The sequence below is a fragment of the Panthera tigris genome, chromosome C1 (assembly GCF_018350195.1).
Source record: "Panthera tigris isolate Pti1 chromosome C1, P.tigris_Pti1_mat1.1, whole genome shotgun sequence".
Classification (NCBI taxonomy): domain Eukaryota; kingdom Metazoa; phylum Chordata; class Mammalia; order Carnivora; family Felidae; genus Panthera; species Panthera tigris.
This window is the reverse complement of record NC_056667.1, coordinates 213,555,292-213,582,603: the sequence shown is the minus strand read 5'-3', so window position 1 is coordinate 213,582,603 and position 27,312 is coordinate 213,555,292. Positions and strand designations below refer to the sequence as shown.

At 50.5% G+C, this 27,312-nt stretch overlaps 1 protein-coding gene and 1 long non-coding RNA gene across 3 annotated transcripts in view; one reads left to right on the top strand and one right to left on the bottom strand.

The window, feature by feature from the left end:
* Window positions 1-16,396, bottom strand: part of TRPM8 (transient receptor potential cation channel subfamily M member 8) — an 81,278-nt gene extending 64,882 nt beyond the window's left edge. The window contains exons 1-5 of the mRNA XM_042995728.1: window positions 16,280-16,396; window positions 11,147-11,220; window positions 5,019-5,175; window positions 3,874-4,051; window positions 313-485 (exon numbers count right to left, since the gene is read on the bottom strand). Coding sequence (XP_042851662.1) covers window positions 313-485; window positions 3,874-4,051; window positions 5,019-5,175; window positions 11,147-11,220; window positions 16,280-16,396 — 699 coding nt within the window. The remainder of the gene's footprint in view (window positions 1-312; window positions 486-3,873; window positions 4,052-5,018; window positions 5,176-11,146; window positions 11,221-16,279) is intronic.
* Window positions 381-25,587, top strand: LOC122241067. Of its 2 annotated transcripts, none has more exons than XR_006221013.1 (4): window positions 381-801; window positions 22,813-22,953; window positions 23,458-24,028; window positions 25,169-25,587. It is a non-coding gene; the product is annotated as an uncharacterized LOC122241067 (long non-coding RNA). The 2 variants fall into 2 exon arrangements; XR_006221014.1 differs by lacking the exon at window positions 381-801 and adding an exon at window positions 19,162-19,252.
* Window positions 25,588-27,312: the final 1,725 nt, after the last annotated feature.

The window sequence follows — 27,312 nt, the reverse complement described above, 5'->3', positions numbered from 1 at the left end:
GCCAAGCAATAAGGGTATGGTGGCCAGAGCTTAAGCCCTCCTGGGACAGACTCAGGTCATAGCTATAAAGAATAAAGAGCCTGACTTTAACACGATATTGCCAGGCAGAAATTTTAATCAACAAGACGCATCCATTGGTAACTCCTTCTCAGGAATTCCTTGATCGTGTCCTCTTTGTTTTTAATTGTCGGTCCCAAGGGTGCTCCTTATAAGGCCGACCTCCCCATAAGCTAGCTCCATCACAGAGCCCCAGTGTGCAGGCCAGAGCCCCAGGCCACGGCGTGACCTCACAGACCTCCTCCTGTTCCATACCTCAGCGTCACAATTCCTGAGGAGGGTGTCCCTGTTGGAGACCATGCCCCAAGCCGCTATGCCAATGGCTACGATGTTCTCCTCTGAATTCCTGCTGATGGTGTTGTCTCTCACCACCTCCCCGATGTACTTCATCAGGCCATAATGGGTGCCTCCAGTGAGAATCCAAGCACCTGTCAACGAGGGAAGAGAGCAGATAAATGCTCAGCTGGCTCTGAGTATCGTTCTTGTCCTGTGGCCACACACCCCCAAAGAAGCCTCCACCCTGCGAGCACCAGGGCCCAGCACTGCCAGCCACACCTTATAATGGGCCTTGCCAAGGGCCGACCGTATGGAGAAGAAGGAAAAGAGGGTCTCAGGAGGCGTTTCTAGGAGATCCTGCTTTTAAAAAGACACAGATTCTGGGAATCGCTCTAGATCTTAAGCATCAGCGTCTCCGGGAGGAATGGAAGGGGCCGAGGGAATCTACATCCTTAACCAGCTTCTCAGGTAAATCTTATTATGGATAATAAATGCCGGGCCTGAGCCTGCGAGCAGGGGAGGCAATGCCGCCATGGAAAGCAGAGTTCTCTTCTCTCGGACTCCTACCCCAGTGCTATGAGCCTAGGGCCGACAATTTAGCTTTACTTCATAATTACACAACTTTGCACACTGGTATTTTACGGTTTATATTTGGTGATCTTCACAATGTCAAGTGCTTTGCACATTCGTCCTGCTTTGGTTTTTTAAGAAATGCAGAAAATACTTATAAAATATTATTTGGCACAATGACCGAACCTAAAGTCCGAAGTGACCGTGGTCTAACGTGCTAGCCATGAAGGAATCCAGCCTGAGGATGGGCACTGGCATCTCTTGATTAGCTCTGGTGATGGAAGGCTCACTTTGCCCCCAGTTGTTAGAAGGTCCCTTTGTTCACTATTTGTCTCCATTCTCTCTCTTTTTTTAATGTTTATTTTTATTTTTGAGAGAGAGAGAGCGACAGAGACAGAACACGAGCGGGGGAGGGGCAGAGAGAGAGGGAGACAGAATCTGAGGCAGGCTCCATCCAGGCTCTGAGCTGTCCACACAGAGCCTGACACGGGGCTCGAACTCACGAACCGTGAGATCACGAACGGAGCCAAATTCGGATGCTTAACCCACTGAGCCACCCAGGCGCCCCCTGTCTCCGTTCTCTCATTGTACTACTGTCTTTCGCGAAAAGGAACGAGTTTAGTCGCCTTTCACATAAAAGTCCTTCCCATATTTTTAGGTAAATGCAGCATGGTCCTTAGGACTGTCATACCCGGTTCCTGCAGCCATTTCTCAGAGGATGTGAACTCCAGACCCTCGGCACCCAGTCTCCTTCCTCGAGACAGATTTTCATCATCAACCTCCCCCTTTCAACCCAGGCAATGGCAAGTAGAGCAGCCTCCACGCGGCCAACGCAGAGGACGAGACTGTCCATGTGCAGCCCGGGCCCCCCACCCCTTCACCTCCCTGGAGGTTCTCAGGCCAGAGACTTGTGTCCATTTCGGTGCTGTAGTCCCAGCACCGACACCGATTCCTGACACACAGTAGGCGCTCAATAAGCATTCTGAATGAATGACGTGTGTTCAGGACTTAGTAGTAAGGAAAGTGACCTGCTCCGTTTCGTACCGGAGTAAACACCTGCTGTAGCTCCCCCTGGGGGGTCAGGAAATTGAGAACAAATGAGGACAACGGCCCAGTTTCCTCTTGATGTTGAAAGAAAAACTCTTACCTAAAACAAGACGTGCGGGGGCGCCTGGGTGGCTCAGTGGGTTAAGCATCCCACTCTTGGCTTTGGCTCAGGTCATGATCTCCTGGTTTGTGTGTTTGAGCCCCACATTGGGCTCTGCACGGACACATGGAGCCTGCTTGGGATTCTCTCTCTCTCTCTCTCTCTCTGCCCCTCCCCTGCTCTTTCTCTCTCTGCCCCTCCCCCGGTCATGCTCGCTCTCTCTCTCTCTCTCTCTCTCTCTCTCTCAAAATAAATAAATAAACTTTTAAAACTAAAATAAAAGAAGGCATGTGTCCTTAGCTCTCCCAGTTAACTAATTTTTTTTTAATATAGTTTATTGTCAAGTTGGCTAACATACAGCGTATACAGAATGCTCCTGGTTTGGGGGGTAGATTCCCATGATTCATGGCTGACCTGCAACACCCAGTGCTCATCCCAGCAAGTGCCCCCCTCAATGCCCATCCCCCATTTTCCCCTCTCCCCCACCCCCCCATCAACCCCCAGTTTTAATAAAGAAGTTCCTAAAATATTAGGCTTTGATAAACTGAACCTAATCATGAGGAAGCATCAAATCGAATGACGGAACAGTCTGTAAAAACAATGTGCCTGTGTTCTTCAAAATGTCCTGAAAGACCAAGAAACTCTAGATAACAATCCCAGATGAACAAAAGCCTTTCAGTTTGCTTTGACATGAAAAGCTAAATTCAATGGAGTCCACTGAGGGGGAAAAAAGGTGTTTTCGGTTTTTTTCTCAAAAGGATAATATTGGAATAATTAATTAAAATAAGGACTGTTTTTTAGATAACAGTATTGGGCAGCTGGCTTCCTCAGGTTTGAAAATTGTACCGGGTTACGGGAGAGAACACCCTTGTTCTTGAGAGATTCGTGCTGACATACGTAGGGGCTAAAGGTCGTGATGCCTGCAATGTATACTCGCAAATGATTCTTTAAGAATAATATGTGACTGTTTTGGGGGGCTTTTTAATGCTTATTCTTGAGAGAAAGAGTGAGACAGAGCACTAGCAGGGGAGGAGCAGAGAGGGAGACGCACAATCCAAAGCAGGCTTCGGACTCTTAAGCTGTCGGCACAGAGCCCGACGCGGGGCTCGAACCCACGAACCGTGAGATCATGACCTGAGCCCAAGTAGGAAGCTTAACCGACCGAGCCACCCAGGCGCCCCTGGTGTGACTGTTTTTGAAAAACCATATGAAAAATGTGAGAAAATGTTACCAAGTGGTCATTCTAAGGGAAGGATGTACAGACATTCATTATGTTATTCTTCCAACTCTTCTGTAGGTTTGAAATTTTTCATAATAAAAAGTGACAAAGAAAGGAGGTACTAAAGCCGCATATTTCACGTAACAAAGCCACAGCTATTTGTCCTGGTCTCAATTAAACACTTACCTGGCGCCCACCACCTGCCAGGCCTTAACCACTGGTCCCAAAAGCGCATCGCTGGTCTCAAAATTAAAGAGCAAAGAAATCAAACTTTCCTGTTTGACGCGCCAGAGTGTTCTGGGTAAAATTTTCCATGCAGAAACAACACAATGAAAACCTGAGCTGACTCAAGGAAACAAAAGCACCCACGGGGAGGCCCCTCGGCGATGTTTGCTTTGGGACCCCCGCCCCCCACCACCTGCCAGAGCCCCCTGTCTGCCCACTCACTTGAGGACCTCGCTTTTAAATAGATCGCGATTAACCGTGTGCTGCTAGAGCCTCTAGGTTCTGCGCATGAACTGCATTGGGGGATTTCGTTGGGTCGCCCAGCCCAGGGCGGAACCCCACGACGCGCTGTCCCCGTCCCCGCGCGGGGACCCCGCACCTTTCGACTGCGCGATGTAGATGAGGCGGCTGAAGATCTTGCGCATGCGCGGCTTCAAGGCGAAGTTCTTGGCGCCTCCGGTCACGGAAATGACAAGGTTGGGCGTTTTCAGGTGCCAGTGCTGGGTCAGCAGCTCATAGAGGGTCTCCGCGTCCGTGTCGCAGGACAACCGGATATACTGCGGGGAAGGGGGAAGGCGGCAGGGTCAGCGCACCTGTCGCCACAGCCACCTGCTCCTGTGGGGAGGGGCGAGGCAGCTAAGGGGGCCCGGCGGGGAAGTGTAAGAAAAGCACTAGGCTGGGGGGGGGGGGTGCCTAGGGGATGGGGGCGCCACCGAGGGCCCCCCGGGCCGGCTGGAGAACCTGGGAATTTATCCCACAAGCTGTGGGGCGCCTGTGAAGCGTCTGAAGCAGAGCACGTGGGGTTTACATGTTAGGGAATCTTCCAGCACTAGGGCTGACTGCAGACCACGGCCCAAGACTGACACAGGGGAGCCAGCCGTGCACACACGAGAGCTGGCAGTGACCCATCCTGGAGCAGGGGCCCTGGGAGAGACAGCAGTGTGGGTCACCTTCTGGGGCTGCGACCACGGGGCTGGGGTGGGGAGGGGGGTTGAGGCATCCAGACCCAGGCTCCAGGCTGCCTACGGAGGGTACTGCCATGGACACAGAAGACCCAGGGTACCACTTTCCGGCCTCAAACCTTGCGGTGACACCCCTGTAAGAGCCTGACATGTGGGTGTGTAGAGGGACAGGGCACCCTATTCGGGGCCATATGTCTTCTCAAGAATGCCACGCGCTAAACTAAACGAGACAACTCCCAAAAATGGTCACCGGCCTTCAGCAGCAGCGGGGGGTCCACGTGGATGTTCCGAGGTCGCCTGCCGTGTGCCCCGGGGAAGGGCCTCTGAGGGACAGCCGGTCACCAGCTGAGTTTTCCAGTCGCACATAAGGTGATCACGGCTTTTTGACTTTCACAAGGTTTATCTTTTCCTGCAATCGTTTCGGGATTGACTGCCCGTCCCCTCCTGCCTCCACACTGTTAGACAATTCAAGGTACCTCCAAGGATTGTGTTACAAGGTTACCAGGTGCCTCCCTGGTTGTGTTAGTATATGAACCAGCTAAAGCAGAGAACCGTCTCTTACCTTCCCTTTCTTCCCCAGAGTCTCAAACTGAATATCCCCAAAGGCGTCCGTTGGAAATTCCTTGGTGTGTTTCTTGTAATTCCATTTCTCATTTGGGTTGATCTGGGTGCCTTCCACGTGCTGGCTCTGGGCATAGCCACACTTACACACGTTTTCCCTGAGCGGAATGATACCGAGAGGAAGGAACAGATCTCGTTAAGCCTCCTTGACGGGGTTCATCATGTTTTTAGAGGAAACCGCACAAGATTAGCTTAAATAAACGCACAAAGAGATCTGACCATCGAGTCTTATTTCCAGACTATAGTCATCATCTCGGGTGACTGTTTACAAACCATCTTGGTGGCTTAGTCCTGTCGTCTGCTATCCATCCACCAAAAAGCGGGCTCCAGATCGCGAGCTAGGGTAGAGGAGTGCCCTCAGGGAGTTGTCTCTGCATAAACAGCCATGAGGTTATTACAGGATTAAGCCTCGGAAGGCTGAAGACCACGACTGACCTTCCTGCGTGGTTCACAACGCGCGGGAGCTCTGAGGCGGGCCTCTGAGGCAGCACCAGACTTTCCGAGGTGAGGTGAGCCCTTCTCCCGGGAGGCAGGGGGCCCCTGGCCGGGGCTCAAAGTGACCCAGAGTTTAGAGAGACCATCCCGTCTACACTGGACGTCACCTGCTTGGGAGACTTTCCACACTTGGGCTGGACAAGGACAAGCTGAGCAACACATGAACACTATTGCTTCCCATGAAAAGTGCAAGGGAACTAACATGTACGTGTTTGCTCAGTGACACGTGTGACCATACAAAGTTGGAGGAGGATGAAAAAAATAGGCAGTAAGAGGTAAAGGATTGAAAGTCCGCCCTGAGTCAGGCCTGGGTCGAGCTCACTGCACCCAGGGAATCACGGGATGGGAAGCCTGCTCTCCGGTCTGGGGGACCTCTCGGGAACAGCCAGCCTGGCTGTGAGGGGCGGCACAGAGTAAGCGGACCCCTCCTCTACTCCAGCACAGTCCTTCTCCCCCCCTTGCTCGAGAGGGTCGGAAACAGTGGCGCACACTCTGTCGAGGGACCTTCAGGCTGCGGCGGGGCCATACGAGCAAATCAAGGAATAGCAGACGTGGTGACACCAGAAAAAGAAGAAAAAAGCAGTTAAAATAAAATCTATAAACAAATGCGATGACTCCTTGGCTCCTGTAGCCAGGGCTATGTGGCGGCCTGACCACCACGACAAAAATGTCAACGCGGCCAAAGCAACGCTCCCCAGTGAGGCACCGCTCACCCTTCTCCTGCCCCACCCACTGGGCTGCCCCTATTCTTTCTCCCATCAGTCTTTGGACAAGATTCGGGAGGGCGCTGGGAATTCAAAGGAGCCACGACCAGTGGAGAAGCAGGACAGAGTTCTGTCCCAAGAGGCTGGAGACTGGCAAAGGGAGACCCATGTTTGGCCACTGAAATAAGCCAGAGGGGCAGAGCTCTCCTTCTCCAGAGAGGGGAAGAAAGGGATAATGGAGCAAGACAGAGCCACCACCAGTGAGAGACCAAATGTCCCGATCTGCCCAGGAAAATGCCACTTTATATCTGCTGTTCAAGCCCTGGGAGGGTCAGAGCCTCCATCGTGCTATCAGTGTTCCAAGTCTCAAAGTATGCAGTCACCCTAATCACCAACCTGCTAGAAAAGATGCCCCTCTGGCAGACACGAGCCTGTGACGCCTAGCACATTTGTGCAGTGCACAACCTGGGCAACCATACATAGTGACTCTGAAGCAAGGATTCCCTGGGCAGGCTGGGTCAAATAAAGGTATACAAGCCTGAGAAAACCTGTTAGGGTTTATTTTATATTCTCTTTCTTGGCACATAAGGGCATCCGGCAAATATCCTCCAAACGATGAAGGAATAAATGAGTAAATGGATACATTGATTAGTCTCCTGTAAATCATCTGTATCTTAATCATTCTTCAGTGATTTTTGTAAACTAGGTATTTTTTGCCTTCTGGAAGATGGGCTTAAGCATACACAACTGTCACATGGCTGTCACAGGAGGACGGGCAATATTATCAAGGTCTTCCTCACTGATGACTTTATTTAACAGATGGCAAAATGTAGAAATAATTCTAAAAACACTCTGTGGCAGTAGATCCCATCTCAACTGTACAAAATGACAACAGTGGTCTTGTTTTTCTGTGACACCTTCTAAAAGTTCGATGGAGCAGAAACCAGTTTGGGGAGGAGGTTTTACGATCGCTCCAGAAGCAGACAGATTCTAATAGGGACCAAGATTCTACTACCGGGAAGCAATTGGCCTCAACCGTGTGACTTGAAATGACTCACTCTGCTAATGGAGACCTTCCTGAACTACGGGGAGCCCAGGGTAACTGCCAAAGCCACACAACAAAGACTGTCCCTAATGAGGAACAGACGCATCCCAGCAGGAATCTTCCCATGCTGCTCGATCTCCTAATGGTGATACTTCAGTGCGGTCCCTGCTGGAGAGTGTGCATGTGATGTGGACCCCAGCGAAGCTGTCCCTGTTCCTCAACCCCATCCACGCGGTCGGATTGAGACAAGCCTTTCCTTGGGTTCGGGGTGACATGACTGTTTCCAACGGTAAACCAACCCTTTTAGGTTAAGCTGGCGTGAGTTCCTTGTAACTGAGAGTCTTCCTTACGGTAGAGGATGGAAATTATCTGTGCTCAAAATATATGCCAGACTTTCAGTATTTTCTTGGGCTGTAAAAATCGAAGTAAAGCCTGGATCCAAAGTCACGCAGCAATGGTGCCTTGGAACAGTTTGGAACAGTTCTCTGGGCATCATGCAGTCGGGCCAAAAAAAAAGTGAATTGACCCCGGTTTCCTCGGTGCTTTTCTTACTAAGTCCCAGGGCACTTCTTGAGTCAAGGCTGCCCCCCAGTGGTCTCAGAGTCCTCCCCACTAGGGTCCAAGTTGACTTCCTCTCCTTTCCCTTTAGCTGTTACCATCTTGCTATCTGTTGGGGTCTGTCCACACCCACCGAAGGTCAGTGCAGGATGGGGGAGGGGGGGAGAAGTCCCTGCCTCACCTGTCCTGGCTACAGCTGAAGACAGACTCTTAAGCCCTTTTCCCTTCTATGGGGAGGTGTGTGCCTCAGGTGACCTTGGCTGAGAGAGTTGTCTGGCTCCATTTTGATGGTCTGCAGGCTGGTAGTCCTCTACACAGGAATTTGCATGAATTGGTTTACAAATGGAGAGGAGGCCAGAAAGGCATTAGGAGCACAGATACCTGCAGGAGGGATAGGGGTGACGGAGAGGGGGCGTGGGGCAGATGGGAGAACATCAGGACCCTAGTTCTACCTCTAGGACCAAGTCTGAAACCTATAGAGCGACTCGGTCAATAAGGCAGCCATTAGCCATGCGCGGCGATGTAATTTTATGTTTAAATTAATTCAGATCAAAACTAAAGAAATTCAATTCTTTGACCGTACTAGCCACATTTCAAATGCTCAATAGCCACCTGTGGCTAGTGACTACCGCAATGGGCAGTGCAGATATAGGGCATGTCTATCGTGGCGGAAAGTTCCATTGCACAGAGCAGCTACAGAGAAGGTAGAGTTCTCCTTACTTCTACCTAGAATGCAGCATGGCCAAGGCAATGCGAACTGAAGAGAACAAACCCAGATCGGGGTCTCACAGTCTCGGAAGTGCCAGGAGGCAACCCGGAAGCGGGGCAGCAACATTTCAGAGGGTCCTCAGCAGTGGGTGCAAAGGTTGGGGCTCACTCTCCAGTGACTAGTCAAGAAAGTGGAGAGACTTGACTAGTCTGGGCATAGCACATACGAGCAACCCCAGGAATTCTCTGGGGAGACTTGGACAGCCTGTGTTAGTTTGAGGGGGAAGCAAGCAAATTCAGGGTATCAATATCAATAGTCCCTTCATTTGATTTCCCTGTCCGATGGGTACTTTGGATGACACAGAGTATTCCCACCATCTATGGAGAGATGGGGAAGTTCAAAGAGTCTAAGGTCTTGACCTTCGTCTACAACCTTGTGCCCTTAGGAGAAGGGAATCAGAATACCCTGAGGCGTTCTGGTCTTCAGCTTGTGTTGCTGAAGGTGGGGACTGCTCCCCTTCGTTTCCTGCAAGATTCAAGCTGTCATCAAGCACTCTAACGTAGGCAACTACAGGTTTCTCCGTGTGACATCCATTTCCTGGTCTGCTGGTAGGAACACCCTGATCTTCCTTTGAAGAACCATCCCTCTCCACCCTGGGTCCATGTGGACACGATACCCAAGCCTGGCCCATCAACACATCCCATTCCCCAGCCCCAGGGATGAGTTTAGAGGTGGGCACATGGCCCAAGCCAGGGCAAAAGGAACCATGGACATCAGTCCAGAATTTTTGGTGGAATTGCTAAGAATGAGGCCCTCTTTCCCCCACTGGCAAAATGGTAAGCTGATAACCTGTGACATATGGTGATCGTTTTGACACCATTTGTTAAGAGGCTGCTCCCCCAGAGGACAATAGAAACGACAGGTGGAAAAGAGACAGAGTCTTGGTGCTATTAAGCTCGGGCTCTGGCTGTGCTTTTCAGCCGAAAGGTCCCATTACTATCCCTTTGACTTAAGCCAATTAGACTGGACTTCTGCACCTAAGAAACTGTTGAGGAATACAGTCTGTCTGAGCCAGTGTCGTTCTTAGAAAGGGTGGGAGCAGGGGATAAAAAGAACACACAAGCTAGGAATCAGAAAACCTGGGTTCAGTCCTTCATCCATCTCCCACTGGCCATAGGACCTTGGGCAAAATACTGAACTCTCGGGGCTCATGTGCCTTGTCTGTCAAATGATAGCAGCCACCTTGAAGGGGTGGGGTGAGGGGGGTTGTAGAATTAGCGATCAAGTATGTTAAGTCCTTGCGATATAGCAGGTTCCCAATAAATATTTGTTGAGTGAATGAATGAATCCAAATTGTATTTTCTACCCATCAAACAAATATATTAACAGCAAAATCTTTCATTGAAACATTCAGGGAATAAAGAGCTGACTCATGAGGTTTACACCCCATCAAAATGACTCACGAGGAATATGTTTTCACCAGTGGCAAAACAGAGATTCTTAGTTTTTCTGATGTTCCTTTTCTCACTCACACGAAGCAAGAAAACACATTTATGAAGAACCTTTTATGCCCTGAGGCATCACAGCATTGAATCCTTTATGCGTCACAGCATTGAATCCTTACCACAACCCATGAGGAATTCTTTGCTAGCGTTTTAGCATCAGAGAATTCGGTGCAGAAAAAAAGGATAATTGGCTCAAGGTCACGCGGTGAGCAGGCAGCCGAGCCAAGGTGGGATGCGGGGCTGGTTCCAATGAACCTGCTTTTTACTTGTTCTTACATCCTTCCTCTGTTCGCTGATTCTGTTCCGCAGAAGGTCAGTGCTTTAATTATAAACGACAGCAGCAACTATCTAACCAATGAAGAGTTAGATTCTTTCTTCTCTCAGCAGCGGGCAACAGAGGAAAGGCAGAGGGACAGGATGAGAGGTGGGCGGCACGAAAAATGTCTCTTTGGGTCCGGGTACATCTTCTATGGGAAAGATCAGGGGTCCGCTCATTCACTCCCTCCCTCATTAACTAACATTCATCGAGGACCTCCTCCTGCATTCAGAGCCGCTGGGGGCTGCTCCCCGTGTTTGGAAACCCAGCCTTGATGGTACAAAACACTCGAGACTCGGAGCGGATGAACCCCCGATTGGATGGGAAGGCCCTACATCAACAGCCTCACGGAGGAGTCGATCGGATGGCCACGTGTGCTCGTGCCCGGGGTCACCTGCCAACAGCTACAACACAACACCCTTCATTGCTGCGGCCACTCAGGTGGGCTCCCAGGCTCATGGGAACACCGAAGGGGGCGACAGCCTCTCTTAGAGCCTCTACCAACTATTGCCAAAGCTAAAAATACAAAACGAAATGCTACCACCCTGGGGACCCGCTCGAGGGACCAAGTCCGAGCTACTTGCCAAATTCTTCCTGCTCGCACACCATTTCTGAGAATCGCAAGATGAAAACAACTTTAATAATGAACTAGTGAGCATTTGTTTGTTTGTTGTAATGGTTGTTAATAATTTATTTTCCAACCCGGAAGCAAAAACGGAGGGGAAATAGATACTTACGTGGCTTTGGAATCTTTGGTAAAGAAGACACATTCCCGTTTCTTAAAATTTGCTTGAATAAAATTCACCAAGTCCTTTGGAGAAAGAACGTTGGACAGCATATCACTAATTTATTCGAACACACTGCTGTTATTAACAAATACGAAAGATGATCTAAACCTACTTCAAAGGCTTTAAGAATTTACCACGTATTCATAGCACCCAGCGTCCATCCATGCTCTTAGAGTACACGACGGTTTTTAAAAGAGGCATACATTTAAATTTTATAAATTTAATTTTATATAAATGCGAATTTTTCTAAAAGTCAACTTGGAGTTATCTTGTAATAAATGTCATGATACACATACAAATTATGTTTTCCCGTCTCTAGGACTACCAAGGGAATGTATGCATTTGTTGATAGTTTACCATAAATAATGTATCAAAGCAGATTCTCTGTCCTCTTACACTTGCTTTTCTAAAGAAGACATATTTCAGAGATTCCTTCTGGGCTTGTATTTTCTCCCCCATGGGCAAGGTGGTAAGGCATATCCGGAACCTCATTCTGAGAAACAACCACAATTTTTTATACACCCAAAGCTTCCCTTCAGATGGGAAAGCAAACTATATGGAAAGAGATGAAAAATACATTGGAAAACACTGTACTTCTGGGGCACAGTCGGTGGCTCAGTCGGTGGCTCAGTCGGTGAAGCGTCCGACTTCGGCTCAGGTCGTGATCTCGTGGTTCCTGAGCCCGAGCCCTGCGTCGGGCTCTGTGCTGATGGCTCAGCACTTTGGATTCACTGTCTGCCGCTTTCTGCCCCTTCCCATTCACACTCTGTCTCTCTCTCTCTCTCAAGAATAAACATTAAAAAAAAAAATTTTTTTTATGGGAATGCAAGCTGGTGCAGCCACTCTGGAAAACAGTATGGAGGTTCCTCAAAAAAAAAAAAAAAAAAAAAAAACCTAAAAATAGAACTACCCTACGACCCAGCAATTGCACTACTAGGCATTTATCCGAGGGATACAGGTGTGCTGTTTCGAAGGGACACATGCACCCCCATGTTTATAGCAGCACTATCCACAATAGCCAAAGGATGGAAAGAGCCCAAATGGCCACCGATGGACGAATGGATAAAGAAGATGTGGAATATAGATACAATGGAGTATTACTCGGCAATCAGAAAGAATGAAATCTTGCCATTGGCAACTACGTGGATGGAACTGGAGGGTATTATGCTAAGTGAAATTAGTCAGAGAAAGATAAATATCATATGACTTCACTCCTATGAGGACTTTAAGAGACAAAACAGATGAACCTAAGGGAAGGGAAGCAAAAATAATATAAAAACAGGGAGGGGGACAAAGCAGAAGAGACTCCTAAATATGGAGAACAAACTGAGGGTTACGGGAGGGGTTGTGGGGGGGGGGATGGGCTAAATAGGTCAGGGGCACTAAGGAATCCACTCCTGAAATCATTGTTGCACCTAATTTGGATGTAAATTTTAAAAACTAAAAAATAAAATAAAGTTTTTTTAATAAACATTAAATAAATAAATAATTTTTAAAATTTTAAAAAGAAGAAACCACTACACTCTTCAAGTGGAAGGCCAGAATTGCAACCTACGCAATTGGTAGAGAGACTATATATAAAGGACTTCAAATCACGAACAACAGGACAGACAACCTACGGGGAAAATGGCAAAAGATGTGAGCACAGAGCGAATAAAAAAGGACGCACGGATAACCCGTGCACGTGTGAAGAGAGGCTCACCGGCATCGGTAATGAGGCGAACGTGAAGCGAAACCGCCGTGACTTCTCACTTCCCCGGGGGAACCAGGTTGGAAAAATCAAAAAGGCAACTGACGCGGAGAGTGATGAAGGGGAAGGCAGTGGGGCCTCGCGCCCCCTAGGGGTGGGTGAGCACATTGGCGCGACCACTCTGGAAAATGGTCTACCGTGGCCGGCAAATCACGCCCCTAGAAAGCGCCCCGGGTTGGAGAGAGAGGTAGGTCTGTCCCACGAAACGTGAGCCCACAGGCTGAGAATGCCTGGCCACGGTGGTCAGCCTTCGGGGAGGGGGGGGGGGGGCTGTCTTGCCCTGGGGAGGTGGGGCCGGCAGTCCAAACCCTCAGGTTTGGGTGCAGGGGGCAGGGTGCTGGCAGGTGCCGTTCTCAGACAAGGTGGTGCAAGTCTGGCTTCCCAAGTCAGGCTGCTGGCACCAAAGCCAGCCGTGACTCCTCATCCCCGACAGCGGGGCGGCCACCAGCTGCGCACGCATGGGGGGGACAGGCAGCCTCTTGGCATGAAGTCCACGGTGCGCCCAGCAGTCGGCCCCTTGCTCCCGGCCCCCCTTCCTTCTGAGACATCAGAGAAACAGGGACCACACACCTCCTCTTCCCGGCCCTTCGAACGAAAGTTATCCCACAAACCCCGGATCTTAAACCAGACCTCATGATGGAGAGGTGTCCACCCTTCACCCACCCAGCTTCACCCTAAGCACGTTTCCCAGGGAGCCCCAGCTCACACACCCCAAAATGTTCACGTGGCATTGCTCCTAATAGCAAAACGCAGAAACCCAAATGTTCCCCGTAGGCCGGATGAACACAATGGATTGTTGGACGGCAGTGAAAGGAATCGACACAGATGAATCTCGAAAATATAATGAGGAAGAAAAAAACAAGTTTCCCCATGAATACTTGTAGAATTTCATATATGTCAACAACAGATAAAAGTAAATAATACATTGTTTAGGGATATATATATATATATATATAGGAAGGAAGGAATGGGTCATAGAAAATTCAGGATTGCAGTCACCTCTGGCAGGAGACAGGGGACAACATGGAGGCAGGTGGGGGCCCTCCAAAGTCCTGGTGATACTCTGTTCCCTAAGCTGGTGGCCGGCACAAGAGTGTTCATTTTATTACTCTTCCTTAAGCTGGAAATTTACACTTACACATTCTTGTCCACAGACACTAAGAATACGGAAAGCAACGATGATTCCTACCCTCATCTGAATGCATAATTTTTGAAAGGCTTTGATGCCCTTCCTCCCTGATAATATTTTCTAACCTCTTAACTAATTCTAAATCTGCTTAACCACAAACAAAGAAGATTCAACAGATGTAGAAGCCAGCGAAATCAGTGGTCGTTGAGGGTCAGTGGTGTGAACACGGCTCTGTTGCTAAAAATTCCCTCTGTTGCTAAAAATGCACTTTGCAGAAGGGTGTGTTCCTTTTTTTTTTTTAATGTTTGTTTATTTACTTTTGAGAGACAGAGAGAGAGAGAGGAAGACACAGGATCCGAAGCAGGCTCCAGGCTCCGAGCTGTCGGCACAGAGCCCAACAAGGGGCTCAAACTGAGCGAAGTTGGCTGCTTAACCGACTGAGCCACCTGAGTGCCCCCAAAAGTGTGTGCTCTTGAGGGGCGCAAACAGGGCTTTCTAGAACTGCGGCGTCCTTGGGTGGTCTCAGAAGTCCTACCCAGGGGGCTGCCAGCGCTGCTGAAGGTGTGACCAGAAAAGCCGTCCAGAAATCCCTTGGGAGCCATGGAGTGGCCTTGTCCCACCGTCAGCCTTGGTCCATCGCCCAGAGGCATCAAAGCCCCATCCAAACCCAGAGTGAGATGGGTAACGGCCTTCCCCGCCTTCCCCGGAGGTCTCTCATTGCCTGAGGCTGGGGGACAGGCCCCCTCGTCTTCGCCCACCGTTTGTTTCTGCAGGGCCAGGGCTAAGGTGAGGCCAGGGGCAAAATGTAGGGGGCGCGGGGGGGGCTCTGTGTCGGGGATGGACAAGTAGGCAGGAGGAGTGCCTGAGAGCCAGCACTGCCTTAAATACGCGGGGGCCCGGGGGGTGGGTGTTTTTGCCCCCTTGTTTGTTCGTTCAGAGCTCCCTGGTAGCTCACAAAGCCAGCCCCGTGTAACCACCGGTCAGACCCGCACACTGATGGGCCCGGCACCGGAGCAGCCTTCCCCATCCCTCTTCCGTCCTCTTTCCCACAGCAAGCCACCATCCTGACTTCCAACATCCCAGTCCAGGGGGACCGTTGGTATCAGACTGCAGTGTCGTCTTTATTTCCGGACCAGCGAGCACATTCGATCTGCCCGGAGGGTGGGCACGAAGCCAGTGGAACCTGCCCCAGCAGGAGCACCGGGGACAGCGCAGAAGGGCCCCTGCTGGTCCCAGGAAGCAAGGACTGGCGAGTCCCTATGACCTCAGGACAGCGTGGACGCGGGGTTAGAACGGGAGACACGGGTGCCCCGGACACCAGCTAGAAGCTGTTGCAAGAACAAATGAGAACCGAACAGAGATGCAGCCGTGGACTTGAAAGGAAGGACTTAGATTCGAGAGTCGTTTCTGGTGAGCCCACAGGATTGGAAGCAGAAACACCAAGAATGAAACGAGGGTTAACAGGGCAGCATCGTAAATGTCAAGAGTGTCCATTAACAAAGGCATCTTTTCGCAACTTATTAAGGTTACCACCTTTCAAACAAGGACGCTGGAGGGGCATCTGGGTGGCTCAGTCGGCTGAGCGTCCGACTTAGACTCAGGTCATGATGTCACCGTTTGTGAGTTTGAGCCCCAACTCAGCTCAAGGCTGTCAGCAGAGAGCCCGCTTGGGATCCTCTGTCCCCTTCTCTCTCTGCCCCTTCCTGACTGGCGCTTGTGCAAGCTCTCTCTCTCTCTTTCTCGCAAAAATAAATAAACATTTAAAAAATAAAATAAAATAAGGATGCCGTTGGGGCGCCTGGGTGGCTCAGTCGGTTGAGCGTCCGACTTCGGCTCGGGTCACGATCTCGCGGTTCGTGGGTTCGAGCCCGGCGTCGGGCTCTGTGCTGACAGCTCGGAGCCTGGAGCCTGCTTCGGATCCTGTGTCTCCCTCTCTCTCTGCCCTTCCCCTGCTTATGCTCTGTCTCTCTCTGTCTCTCAAAAATAAATAAATGTTGAAAAAAAAAATTTTTTTAATAAAATAAAATAAAATGCTGCAAAAACAGCACAAAAGAGAAAATGCTTCCATGTTTGACAAAACATAACCCACAGAACAACGTACTATACGGTGAGGTAGGGTCTTTTCAGAGAAGGAGTACGGGTCCCCAAATAACATAATGACCAAAGCAACGCCTTCAGACGGCCCAGCACCGCCTGGACTCACGCTTTCGCTGTAGGACACGTCCGTGCTGCGGGACGTGCTGGAGTACAGGGTCCGGGTACTGTCCAGCAGGCCGTTCCTTCTGTTCCTCATGCTGAGCCTGGCACCCTCGAAGGACATCTTTTCTGTGGAGAACAGGGCGGGGAGGGGGGGTTAGCTTGAGTCGCAAACAGCAAAAGGACTTCGCGGAAAGCCTGTCACAGGCCCTTTTGCAGAGGGCCCCTTGCTCTGCCCCAGGTCCCCCACCAGTCACTGCACCCCCGCCCTGCTCTTCTGGCCTCATCCCCCCCTCACCCCTCTGGCACCTGCTTGACTTCCTGTCTTCACGGCCCCTCCCACCTGGGGCAGGGCCCCCCTGGATGCTGCTCTCTGAGGCGGGGCCCCGCATCACAGACCACCACACTTGGGAGGTTCGCAGTGGCTGCTTCCAAGTTAGGGGCTTTGTAGGAAAACCATAAAGAACAAACAGTAACAATGGCTTGTGTCAGCCAGAGGAGGCGGCCAGACTTTGAGAAGGATCTTGGCCTTGATCCTCCCCGTGGTAGCAGGGGCCAAGGGCCTGTGTGTCTAAGGTGGCTCTGGGACGAGGGGCCGGCACTTGGGGACCAGGGATACCTGGCAATTCCCTCTCGGGCCTGGGAGCAGACCGTCAGCCCAGGGGACCGAGAAGCCTCAGCCGCCTTGGGGAGGATCCCGGGGCCGCCCCTGCTCTCCTTACTCCCAAACCCCCTCATCAGACCTTCAGGGCCTCCCTCAGACCCGGAGCCCAGGTTGCAGACAAAAACACCCACGGCTACTCCCTCCACTTCCCTGTGTTGTCTGGCAGACACAGCAAACACATTTCTAGAACGAAAGCATCATCCTTCCCCGTCTCCCTGAGTGTCCTCCTCTGGCACGAAGCTGCCACCCATGATGGCCACACCACATCCAGGGGCAAGTCCCACCTCCTCCCCGGTCACTAGCCTCTCCAGGAGCCCACAACTGCCCCCGGGGCCCCACCCTCTGTCTGGAGCCTTCTTCTGCAGACCCTCTCTGTCTGTCTGTCTGTCTGTCTGTCTGTCTGCTCAACCTCGGGGCCTCACGTCTGCACCACTTCTGTGGGGAGGTGCCGTGTGACCCCCAGGCAGAGGCACGCCCCGGTGACTCCTGTAGCACCCCTACTCCCCACCCAGCTGCCGGAACCCCTGATTCGTTTAATGATCTGTTTGGCTCCTGGACCAGATCTGTCTTGTTCAGCATTATATGCCCAGGACCCGGCAAGGCACACAGAGGTGATCTGTACAAATATGTATTGAGCGAAAAATTTAAACGAATAAATAACACCCCCTGCTGACCCCTAAATCCTCCTCCTGCTTTCGCACAGCCTTCCCTGGGTGTGGAAAGGTCTGGACCCACCGCCCAGCCGGTGTTCCTGCTGTCTCTGGCCCAACGGCCCCTCCCAGGCAGCCTCAAAAGCCTCCCACCCCACAGAGACTGGAAGCTTCTTTGAAACCCACTCAGAACAGCTGGTACAGGCTGTTTAAAACAATGAGCGTTTCTTTTACTTCTCTCCCCAGACATTTGAAAGAGAGGCTCGGAGTATTAATTGGTACTTTACATACATTATCGTAAAACCACAGATCAATCCTGCAAGGTATTTACTGTGATCCCCATACAGCAAATTGCTTCTAAGTAGGGCACCAATGGTCAAGAAATGATTTCATTTGCCCCGCAATGAAAAACTGCTTTTTTTTTTTTTTTTTTTTTTTTGCTGCAATGGGAAAAGGTGTATTTTTGCTTTTTAATCACATTTCAGTCAAACAAGACACAGGCAAGTCACGTAAGATGTGCAGGGGGCGGCCCTGTCCTGGCACGTCCAATGCCTACATGAGATATTCGTTTCCACCTGCTCTTCTGAGGCGAGCTGATGCTCAAGTCGATTGATTATGAGTTTAGACTTTCTTCACGACATCTTATGTCACAGGTGCTCTGGGTGATCATCCTGAACGGGGTCAGGGGTTAGGGCGTGGGGGAGAGAGGAGCCAGGCATTAGCAGAAGGGGCTACAGGGCAGAGGGCCACAGGGAAAGGGCAGAAGAGACACCCGGGGGGAGAGCCTGGAGAGTGAAAGGAGGGTATCCAAGGCCCCCACACCCAGGAACCCTGGGAAAGGGGGAGTGAACTGGATAGGCTGACAGCCAGGAGGGGAGGAAGGAAGAAAAGTCACACCAGGGAGAACCCAGCCCATGCACTGGTGCTAAGGAAAATAGGCTCGTATCAATAGAAAACCCGGTAGAAAAAAATGGGCTAAGGGCTGAAATCCAAATCCATCAAAGAGGGAGCACAAATTGCTAAAAAACGTGAAAACAGACTAATCTTCCTTTCTCATAAAAGCCATAAAAGGCCCATAACAGTGAAACTCCACAAGGAGGTGTTTTCAGATGATAATATTTGATGGTGGGAGGATGGTGATGAGACAGACAATTCCAGACGACTGGGTGGGGTGAAAACCCTTTTACCGCCTTCAAAGCAACTTGGCAGTAAAGTAGCAAGGCATTTAAATACTGTCACCCCAGGGAACCAGCTTTGGAGACCCTAGATAAAAGGGAGAGTCAGAAACACAAAAAGTTGTACTGAAAAGCTGTTGATCGCAGAGTTCTTTCTAATAGGGGCGATCAGAAACAACCTGAATTTCCATTACTAGAACATTCCACCCAAAAAAAGTAACAGGGTGGTGCCATTAAGGGGGTATAATTTAATGACATGGAGAAATTATTATGATTTGTTCCAAGTGCGGGGGGGGGGGGGGCGGGAAGAAAGAAAGAAAGCAGGCGGCGAGGAATCCTGGTGGTTAAGAGACACAGCTTCACGGACCGGCTCTCGGATGAACCACCAGGCCGCAGTGGGTCCTTCACCCTCCTGGCCTCCTTATGAAGGCGGCTCAGCACCTGCAGGAAAGGCATCTGTCTCCGTAGGGAATGTAAATGCCTTACAGATGGTGTGTAGAAGGCACCCGGGAGTAAATACACCGAAATGCTAATCACTATATGCTAACGTGGGGGGAGGGTAGGATAGTCATTCGTTTTATTTTTTTTACTTTTTATATTTACCAAAAGTAAATACATTGCTTGTGCCGTCTTCAAAATACACTTAATAAACAGGATAAGCAGTGGCCATAACAATGGCAGTTTCAGCGATGTGGGTTGAGAGAGCATGTAGACACCGGTGGAGACAACCGGTGTGGACCTCCCCTCCAGAGGAGCAAACGGGAGGGAGGGTGGGCGATGGCTGACTTGGGGCCTGTTTCAATCTCTCAGAAGAAAACTAGCAGACAGGGGCAGGTATGATAACTGCAAGAATAAGGGCGTGAAGAAGAAGGGCTTTGTGGGGCAGGCAGGACTGCTGAAGCGGTCCCCACTAACATCACCAATCGGAGATAAATAACCAATCAAAGATCAAAGGAAAGGAAAGTCAACAATCACATAATGAATACGGATGAGAAACTTTGGCTGTTTCTTCCCCCTCGCGTCACAGTTTCTGAACCCCTTCCTGGATAAGGAAGTGATTGGTGTTCCTCTCCCGGCACCCTGGTCCTACGTGGCCTGCCTGACTCTTACTGCGGAGATGAAATAGGGACAATGTCCGGGTGTTCAAGGCTTCACTCAACAGCCGAGTCTAGAGTGTGGTTTTCAAAGGGCGTCCTGGGGGCCTCCCTCCCAGCTAAGAGGGGCTGAGGAACGCCACACACACACACACACACACACACACACATCGGTGGGAGCAGCACTGCCTTCGCCCCATTCACGCCTCCAAGGTCCTAGAAGGTCCTAGAAGGTTCTAGAAGGTGGCCTCTGTGGAAAGGTTTCTGCTGTTGAAGAGCAGCTAGAATCCAGCTCCTGAGCTCTGGTCTGCTCTGCACACCTGCTCCCCATCACCCAACGGCACTGGCAGACAGGGGATGTCTGAAGCCTCAGTCTCTCGGAATCGATGAGAGAGCCACTACTGAACTTGAGGAAAAGTAAGTTTGTCGATGGTTTACCATGCCCCGAAAGTTACAAGTGATGGATTTATCCATGACAACCCCCAACAAATGGGATTTGGAGTTTCACATACAACTTGGGAAATATGATTGCGTCACTCCGAAACTAGAATGCAACGGAAAACGTTATACAACCATGGCATCCAAGTGTATGGTGTTGAAGCCTCACCAGAACTGCCTCTCGGATACTGCTTCTTTCCAGGGATCCAATCTGCAGTATTTGGGGTTCACATGACAGAGACACGGGCTTCCCACCCATTTGGAGGGCACTGGAGTTTGATGCTTAAAAGTGTGAGTTTCAAGTCTAGGACCATCTCTTTATTTTCTCTTTAACTCAGAGTGTATTTCTTTAAATTCATGGAACTCTGGGCTAGGAGTTGGAAAGCAAAGTCAAGAAAATGACGGCCCGTGATGTGGATAGAACTTCTCTAATAGAATCCACCAGTAAAATGACAGCAAGGGCACCCCACAGTGTGTAATAACCATATTTGAAGGGGGTGATTTCTTGTAACGCAGACCCTCCATTCACTGTGCTATTCGTCTCAAAAATCGTGGGGTTGGCAAACACATCAGGAAAGCTCAAACATCATACCACAGGCCAGGAAGTCAAAAGTTCAGGCAAACCAAGAGAAATACTTGTCTTTAATAACGAAAAGTTCAACGTCAAGAGGAATTCAAGTCAACACGCCGAGAAACGCTTGTTTATACAATCAAATTTCTAGGGAAGGGCACCTGGTGGCTCAGTCGGTTAAGCATCCGACTCTTGATTTCGGCTCCAGTCATGATCTCCTGGTTTGTGAGTTGGAGCCCGGCGTCAGGCTCTGCACTGACAGTGTGGTGCCTGCTTGGGATTCTCTGTCTCGTTCTCTCTCTCTGCCCCTCCCTGGCTCATGTGCACTCTCTCTCTCTCTCTTTCTCTCTCAATCAATAGATGAACTTAAAAAGAAATAATAATCAAGCCTCCAGGGAGATGAAGACTGTGTGGTAGAAAAACAAAACAAAACAAAACAAAAGCAAAGGCTTGGAGTCAGGAAAAACCAAGCTTGACACAAGGCTCAAGCAGCCTCGGCCTGTGGATGGTCAGCATTACACGGGACGAGCCCACAGCAGCTCAGCACAGTGCTTGGGTGACATTAGCTTCGGTGCTTCTGTCCTTACTGCCACCATGAGTGTAAGGACTTCAAAAGAAGAATGAATAAGGTGTCACAGGAAAAGCAAAGTGGCAGGAAACACCACCGATTCTTAAGCATCGTGACCTCCTCCCCTGTCTCGCCCACGAGGGAAACGTGTTTCATCTACTCAGCTCCTGGGGCTCATGGGGAGTGAAAAAAGGAGAGAAGCCTAGAAAAGCTGAATAGATTTATATTCCAAAGGACCCAGAGCCAGTCACAGGAGAACAAATGTGGAAAATGGGAGGGGGAGGCTCCGGAGAGATGGTAGGGGTGTATGAGGGGAGCCGGGTGCACAGGGATGCCGCCGTGAGTAAGGCCGTCGTGAGACAGGTAGACAGCATCTTTTGGACTTTTTTCTGAGTTCAACCATTCCTCTCAGTTATCTATTGCCGTGTCGGAAATTATGTCAGAACATAACTGCTAAAAACAGCACGTACTTTGATCTCATGGTTCCTGCAGGTCGGGAACCTAAGCACAGTTGAGGTGGGTTCTCTGCTGTCAAGGTACAAGCAGAGGCTGGGGTCTCATCTGAAGGCTGGACGGGGGAAGGCCCTGCTTCCAAGCGCACGTGGTTGTCAGCAGGGTTGAGTTCCTAGGGTCAGGACCTCACTGGCCGGTGGCTGGAGGCCACCCTCAGTTTTGGCTCTGTGGGCCCTCCTATGCGGCAACTTGCTTGGTCAAAGCATGCCAGCCCATAAGGTAATAGAATCTGCCACAAGGCAAAGTCACTGGCTTTTGTAATGTCATCATGTGAGTGACATCCCAAATCACCTTTGCCATATTCTACCATGAGAAGCAAGTCACTGAGTCCTGCCGCATTCCAGGGGAGGGGACCACACCCGGACACAAACACCGAAAAACAGGGGTCCTTCGGAGCCATCTCAGAAGCCTGCCTGCCACCGTGTCCTTTCATCCACATTTATTTCCAATGCTCTTGCTATGTTGGACCTACATATCTTTTGAATAAAATATTGTGCGAGACCAGTCATAAGACTCTTCAATTTTATTTGGGTCCCATACATGGAAAAATCAAAGCGGGACCCCCTAAGGTATCTGATTGAGCAGCAATGCTAAGGAGGAAATCCGAGTAGCTTTAGGAAAGAATGACAGAGCCCCCGCAAACCTGACCCTCACTGCACTAAGTCAGTGTTGGGTCAAGTTTGTTCATCTGCCCGCTGCCTTCAGGTTACTCTCTGGATGACCGTCACCCAATTTCCCCCAGCCCCATGGCAGTCCATATAATCCGGGAATTAGACCCAGCTTGTTATTGTCAAGCTATTCTTTTTAGATTGTATATTTTTATGTATGAGAATACTTTTTATGTCTATGTTTTCGACCCTCTTTCAGACTCAACCCTCCATGTATCACTGGTGTCCCGGTGGGAGTCCATTCATACCGGACTTCTCCACCCTGGATTCATCTGTCTGCATCGGCAGGAAGTCCCTGGGGATGATTTGAGAGGAGCGACTCACAGGAGGTGTACATGGGGTACTTTTTATTCATGTGAATGTCTTTTCGCACGTGAAGAATTTGACAACGTTCTCCCCCCACCGTAGAACCTGTTCCGTTCTTATTAGACTTTTGATCTTGTAAAAGAAAACCCTGAGGGCAGCCTCATTTTTATTCTTTCTTCCCAGCATTTATTTGCTTTTCCCTCTTCTTCTATTTTTTTTTATATTTATTTATTTATTTATTTTTGAGAGGTGGGGGGTGGGGGGTGGGGAGAGGCAGAGAGAGAGAGGGAGACACAGAACCTGAAGCAGGCTCCAGGCTCTGAGCTGTCAGCACAGCAGGGCTCGAACTCCCCAACGGTGAGACCATGACCTGAGCCTAAGTTGGAGGCTTAAGGGATTGAGCCACCCAGGCGCCCCTCCCCCTTATTCTTAAATGCTAATATTTTATTGACTCCTGCTAGCTAGTGGCCTAAAATGTTTACTTTGTGAACTCTTTTTACACGCAAACTCAGGTTTGGTTGTTTTGGTTTTCTTGCAGCTCTGTGAAGCCTGTTGTTGGTGTTTTATTATTGTGTCCTGATTACAGCCCGCCCTGGGTGTGAATGGCTCCAGGGAGCATGTCGCCTCCCCAGTCAGTCCCCGTAAGGTGTAATGAAGGCAGTTGTGACCAAGACAGAAGGAGAGGGTTTGCTCAGAAAAGAAGTCTCACGACCCAGCAGCGAAGTGCCTTCCCGAACTGCCTCCAGTCCTCTTTGTGCATGAAACTGGCACCCTCCTCAGGGGTGGCAAACCCGGGCACCATCGTGGCACCCAACATCAAACCGGAGAACGTTCTCAGCTGTCTGGTGGACACGAGCTCAGTGTCCTACACAGTGACCCCTGGCAGAGTGGGAACAGCACAGGCTGAGGCTGAGGACATCGCGAGGCTCTGCCCCATCAACTCTCCAACCCGGACAGGAGCCCCTCGGGGCAACCGCGCCACCCCTTGCTGTGGCCGTCACGTGTGGAGCCACGGGGAACACGGATAGATGGGCCCTGAAAGTAACACGCCTTTCAGAAGAAGAAAATGATCCCTGTAGAGGAGGCACCATAGTCAAAAGGCCAACAGGGTAAATCTTCCTCCCTGGGCTAATGAAAGAATTGGGTCTTTAGTACAAAAAAGTCCCACCAAGGGGTGCCTGGGTGGTTCAGTCAATTAAGCATCTGACCCTTTTTTTTTTAATGTTTATTTATTTTTGAGAGACAAAGACACAGCACGAGCAGGGGAAGGGCAGAGAGAGAGGTAGATGCAGAGTCTGAAGCAGGCTCCAGGCTCCAGGCTCGAAGCTATCAGCACAGAGCCCGACACGGGGCTTGAACTCACAACCTGTGAGATATCATGCCCTGAGCCCAAGTTGGACACTTAACCAACTGAGCCACCCAGGTGCCCAAAGTGTCTGACTCTCGATTTCGGCTCGGGTCGCGATCTCATGGTTCGTGAGTTCGAGCCAGGCTAAAACAGTGTGGAGACTGCTTGGGATTCTCTCTCTCTCTCCCTCTCTGCCCCTCCCCTGCTGGCTCTCTCTGTTTCTCTCAACATAAATAAACTTTAAAAAAAAAAGAAGTTCCACCGAGTCTCCTGCCAGGCAAAATTAATTGGCTTAGAGGTGTCTTGGTGAAATCATTCAAGGATAAGAATAAACACAAAACTGTACGAGCAGAAAAAAATAAGGTACGAGAGGGAGGGAAGTAAGCCTGGCATCAAACTTCTCCTCGGTGGCACCATAAGCCGGAAGATGAAGCATATGTGTATTTTTTAGAGAGAAAAGACGGTGATCTAGGAATTACATCCTCAGCCAATTCAGCTGTGAGCGCCCCAGAGAGGTGAACTCGGGACCCAGAGAGCAGGGGACAGGGAGCCACCCACAGGGCTTGAACCGGTTCTGGAAGGGGGCGGGGTGGGGGGAAGAATCTAAATAATAAATGGAAAGGCGCCTGGCTGGCTCAGTCCATTGAGCATCCGACTTGGGCTCAGGTCATGATCTCTCAGTTTGAGGGTTCGAACCCTGCGTCAGGCTCTGTGCTGACAGCTCGAAGCCTGGAGCCTGCTTCAGGATCTGTGTCTCCCTCTCTCTGTGCCTTTCTCTCTCTCTCTCTCTCAAAAATAAATAAACATTAAAAAAAATAATAAATAAATAAATAGATAATAAATGGAGAAGACATGGGAACAACCGGTTCGCCTCACCGTCTAAATGTATATTTTGTCCTAGGTGCGCAAAGTTTGGAAGAGACTTACTGAAAGATTGCTGGGTACAAAGGAAGGAAAGAGCAATTCGCGAGCAGAGGGTAAAAGGAGAGAGACTCCAGACGTGCGGGGCTGACCCAGCACATGGAAAGCCAGCCTGCTGGGGCTGCTAGAAACTGCCTGCAGCCTGATCTCGCTGGGGGCCTAAGCAAAGGGGTGAGCACGGTCAGGTGCAAGCAAGATCAACCCCCCCCCCCCCCAACCATGCCCTGAGCCAGCAGCCTTCAGGGTACAAAGAGCTCCTGGGTCGGGGGAGGGGGTGGGGCCCGATGGGTGGGACGATAAAGCGGGCTCCTTCTAGCGACCGTGAAACAGTTCCAGAACCTGACTGGTGGTGGTGGTTACCCAAATGTGCTCCTGCTAAAATTGAATAAAATGACGCACGCACAGAGGAGTACATCTCAGTGAGAAATCTGAGTGCAGTCTGTGGGTGATACCGATGTCCGTTTCCTGGATTGGATGCTAGAGCATAGCGCCCCGCCCTCCCCCCATCGGGGAAAAGGGGCGAAGGCTACTTGGGACCCCTCGGCACTATTTTTCCAACTCCCTGTGAATCCACCATTATTTCCAAATAATGATTTGAAAGGGAAATGACTCCCGTGTAAAAGGAACACTGGGCCGCACAGGGGGAGCCACCCCAGACGGAACCCGGCGCCCCCAACGCACCAGCCTGGGGGCCTGTTGCCTCTAAGGCCTTGAACGCTCGTGGAAGTTGCTCAGGGAAAGCGGTTCCCGGAGCGATGGGCCCCAGGGTACAGGCACCTGAGAGGCTGGCCAGATGGAGGACTTACCCGTTTGACTGTGCGTGATCTCAGCTTTCAGAGTCTTAGCAATCTCTCGATTATTTTTATCGATGGCCCTGACACTCAAAGATTGCGGACCGACGTTGCCTCAGTAAAGAATCAAGACCCAAATGGACTCTGAAATGCCATTGGCGGTTTCACAGTTTCACAGTGGGATCGCGAAGGCATAGACGCCCGCACACGTCAGGCCCCACAGCAGTCCCCGGCCAAAGACCCACGGTGTCTCCAGTTGCCCACGCACAGAAACACGTGTTCTCCGCACAGACTGAATGGCTGGGGGCCTCATGAAAACTCAGCTTGCGGGGCCCCCGAAACTGCTCGTCAGCTCCGAGGTGGCCCACAGGCTCTGCGTCTCTAACAAGTTCCCAGGTGCCGCTGGGGCCCCTGGTCAGGCGACCCCATTTACAGCATCAGCGACCTCACCCAGGACACTGCGAATAGTCTCCATGACCCTCTCGTCTCTGGCTTCAATCCCAGCTCTTCAGAACTTATCATTGGATCTTTTTATTTATTTATTTTTAATGTTTATTTACTTTTTAGAGAGAGAGAGAGAGAGAGAGAGCACAAGGGGGGGGGGGCAGAGAGAGAGGGAGACACAGAATCTGAAACGGGCTCCAGGCTCCGAGCTGTCAGCACAGGGCCCGATGCGGGGCTCGAACTCACAAACTGCGAGATCATGACCTGAGCTGAAATCGGACGCTCAACCGACTGAGCCCCCCAGGCTCCCCGGGATCTTTATAAAACACAAGCATGTAACTGGGGTGCTTCAGAGACCATATCGTGTCAATTTGGGCTCGGTGTTCTTCTGTGGGTCATAACTTGAATTTATGGACAACGCAATTTGTCCTGCAAACACACGAGACGCATCCCCATCAGCCGTGAACGGCCCCCTCGTGCCAGGAGAAAACAGGGACGCGTCTCATGCAAGGTCTGTTATGTGCCAGGCGCTATGCTGAGCTCTTAACCCTCAGTCCTCCTGTGAGTTAGATGATTCTTATTCCCCCACTTAAACGGATGAGGAAACCAAGGCACAGAACGTTATGGATGCCACATTACCACCTCTTGGGGAAGAGACAAACTGTCATTTACACTCCATTCATACACCGTTAAAATTTGAATCGAGGAGTAGAAACCTCGAGGGGGAGGAGGTTGACCTAATGCTCTCTTCATTACTGGCCTTCACGGCTCATTCCGAATCATCTAGAAATCACCCATTCCTAACAGAATACTCCTGCATCCTGCGAGCCCAAGCCCGTTGCAAAACCAAAACCAAAACCAAAACTCAATCTGCTACGCGATCGTCCGG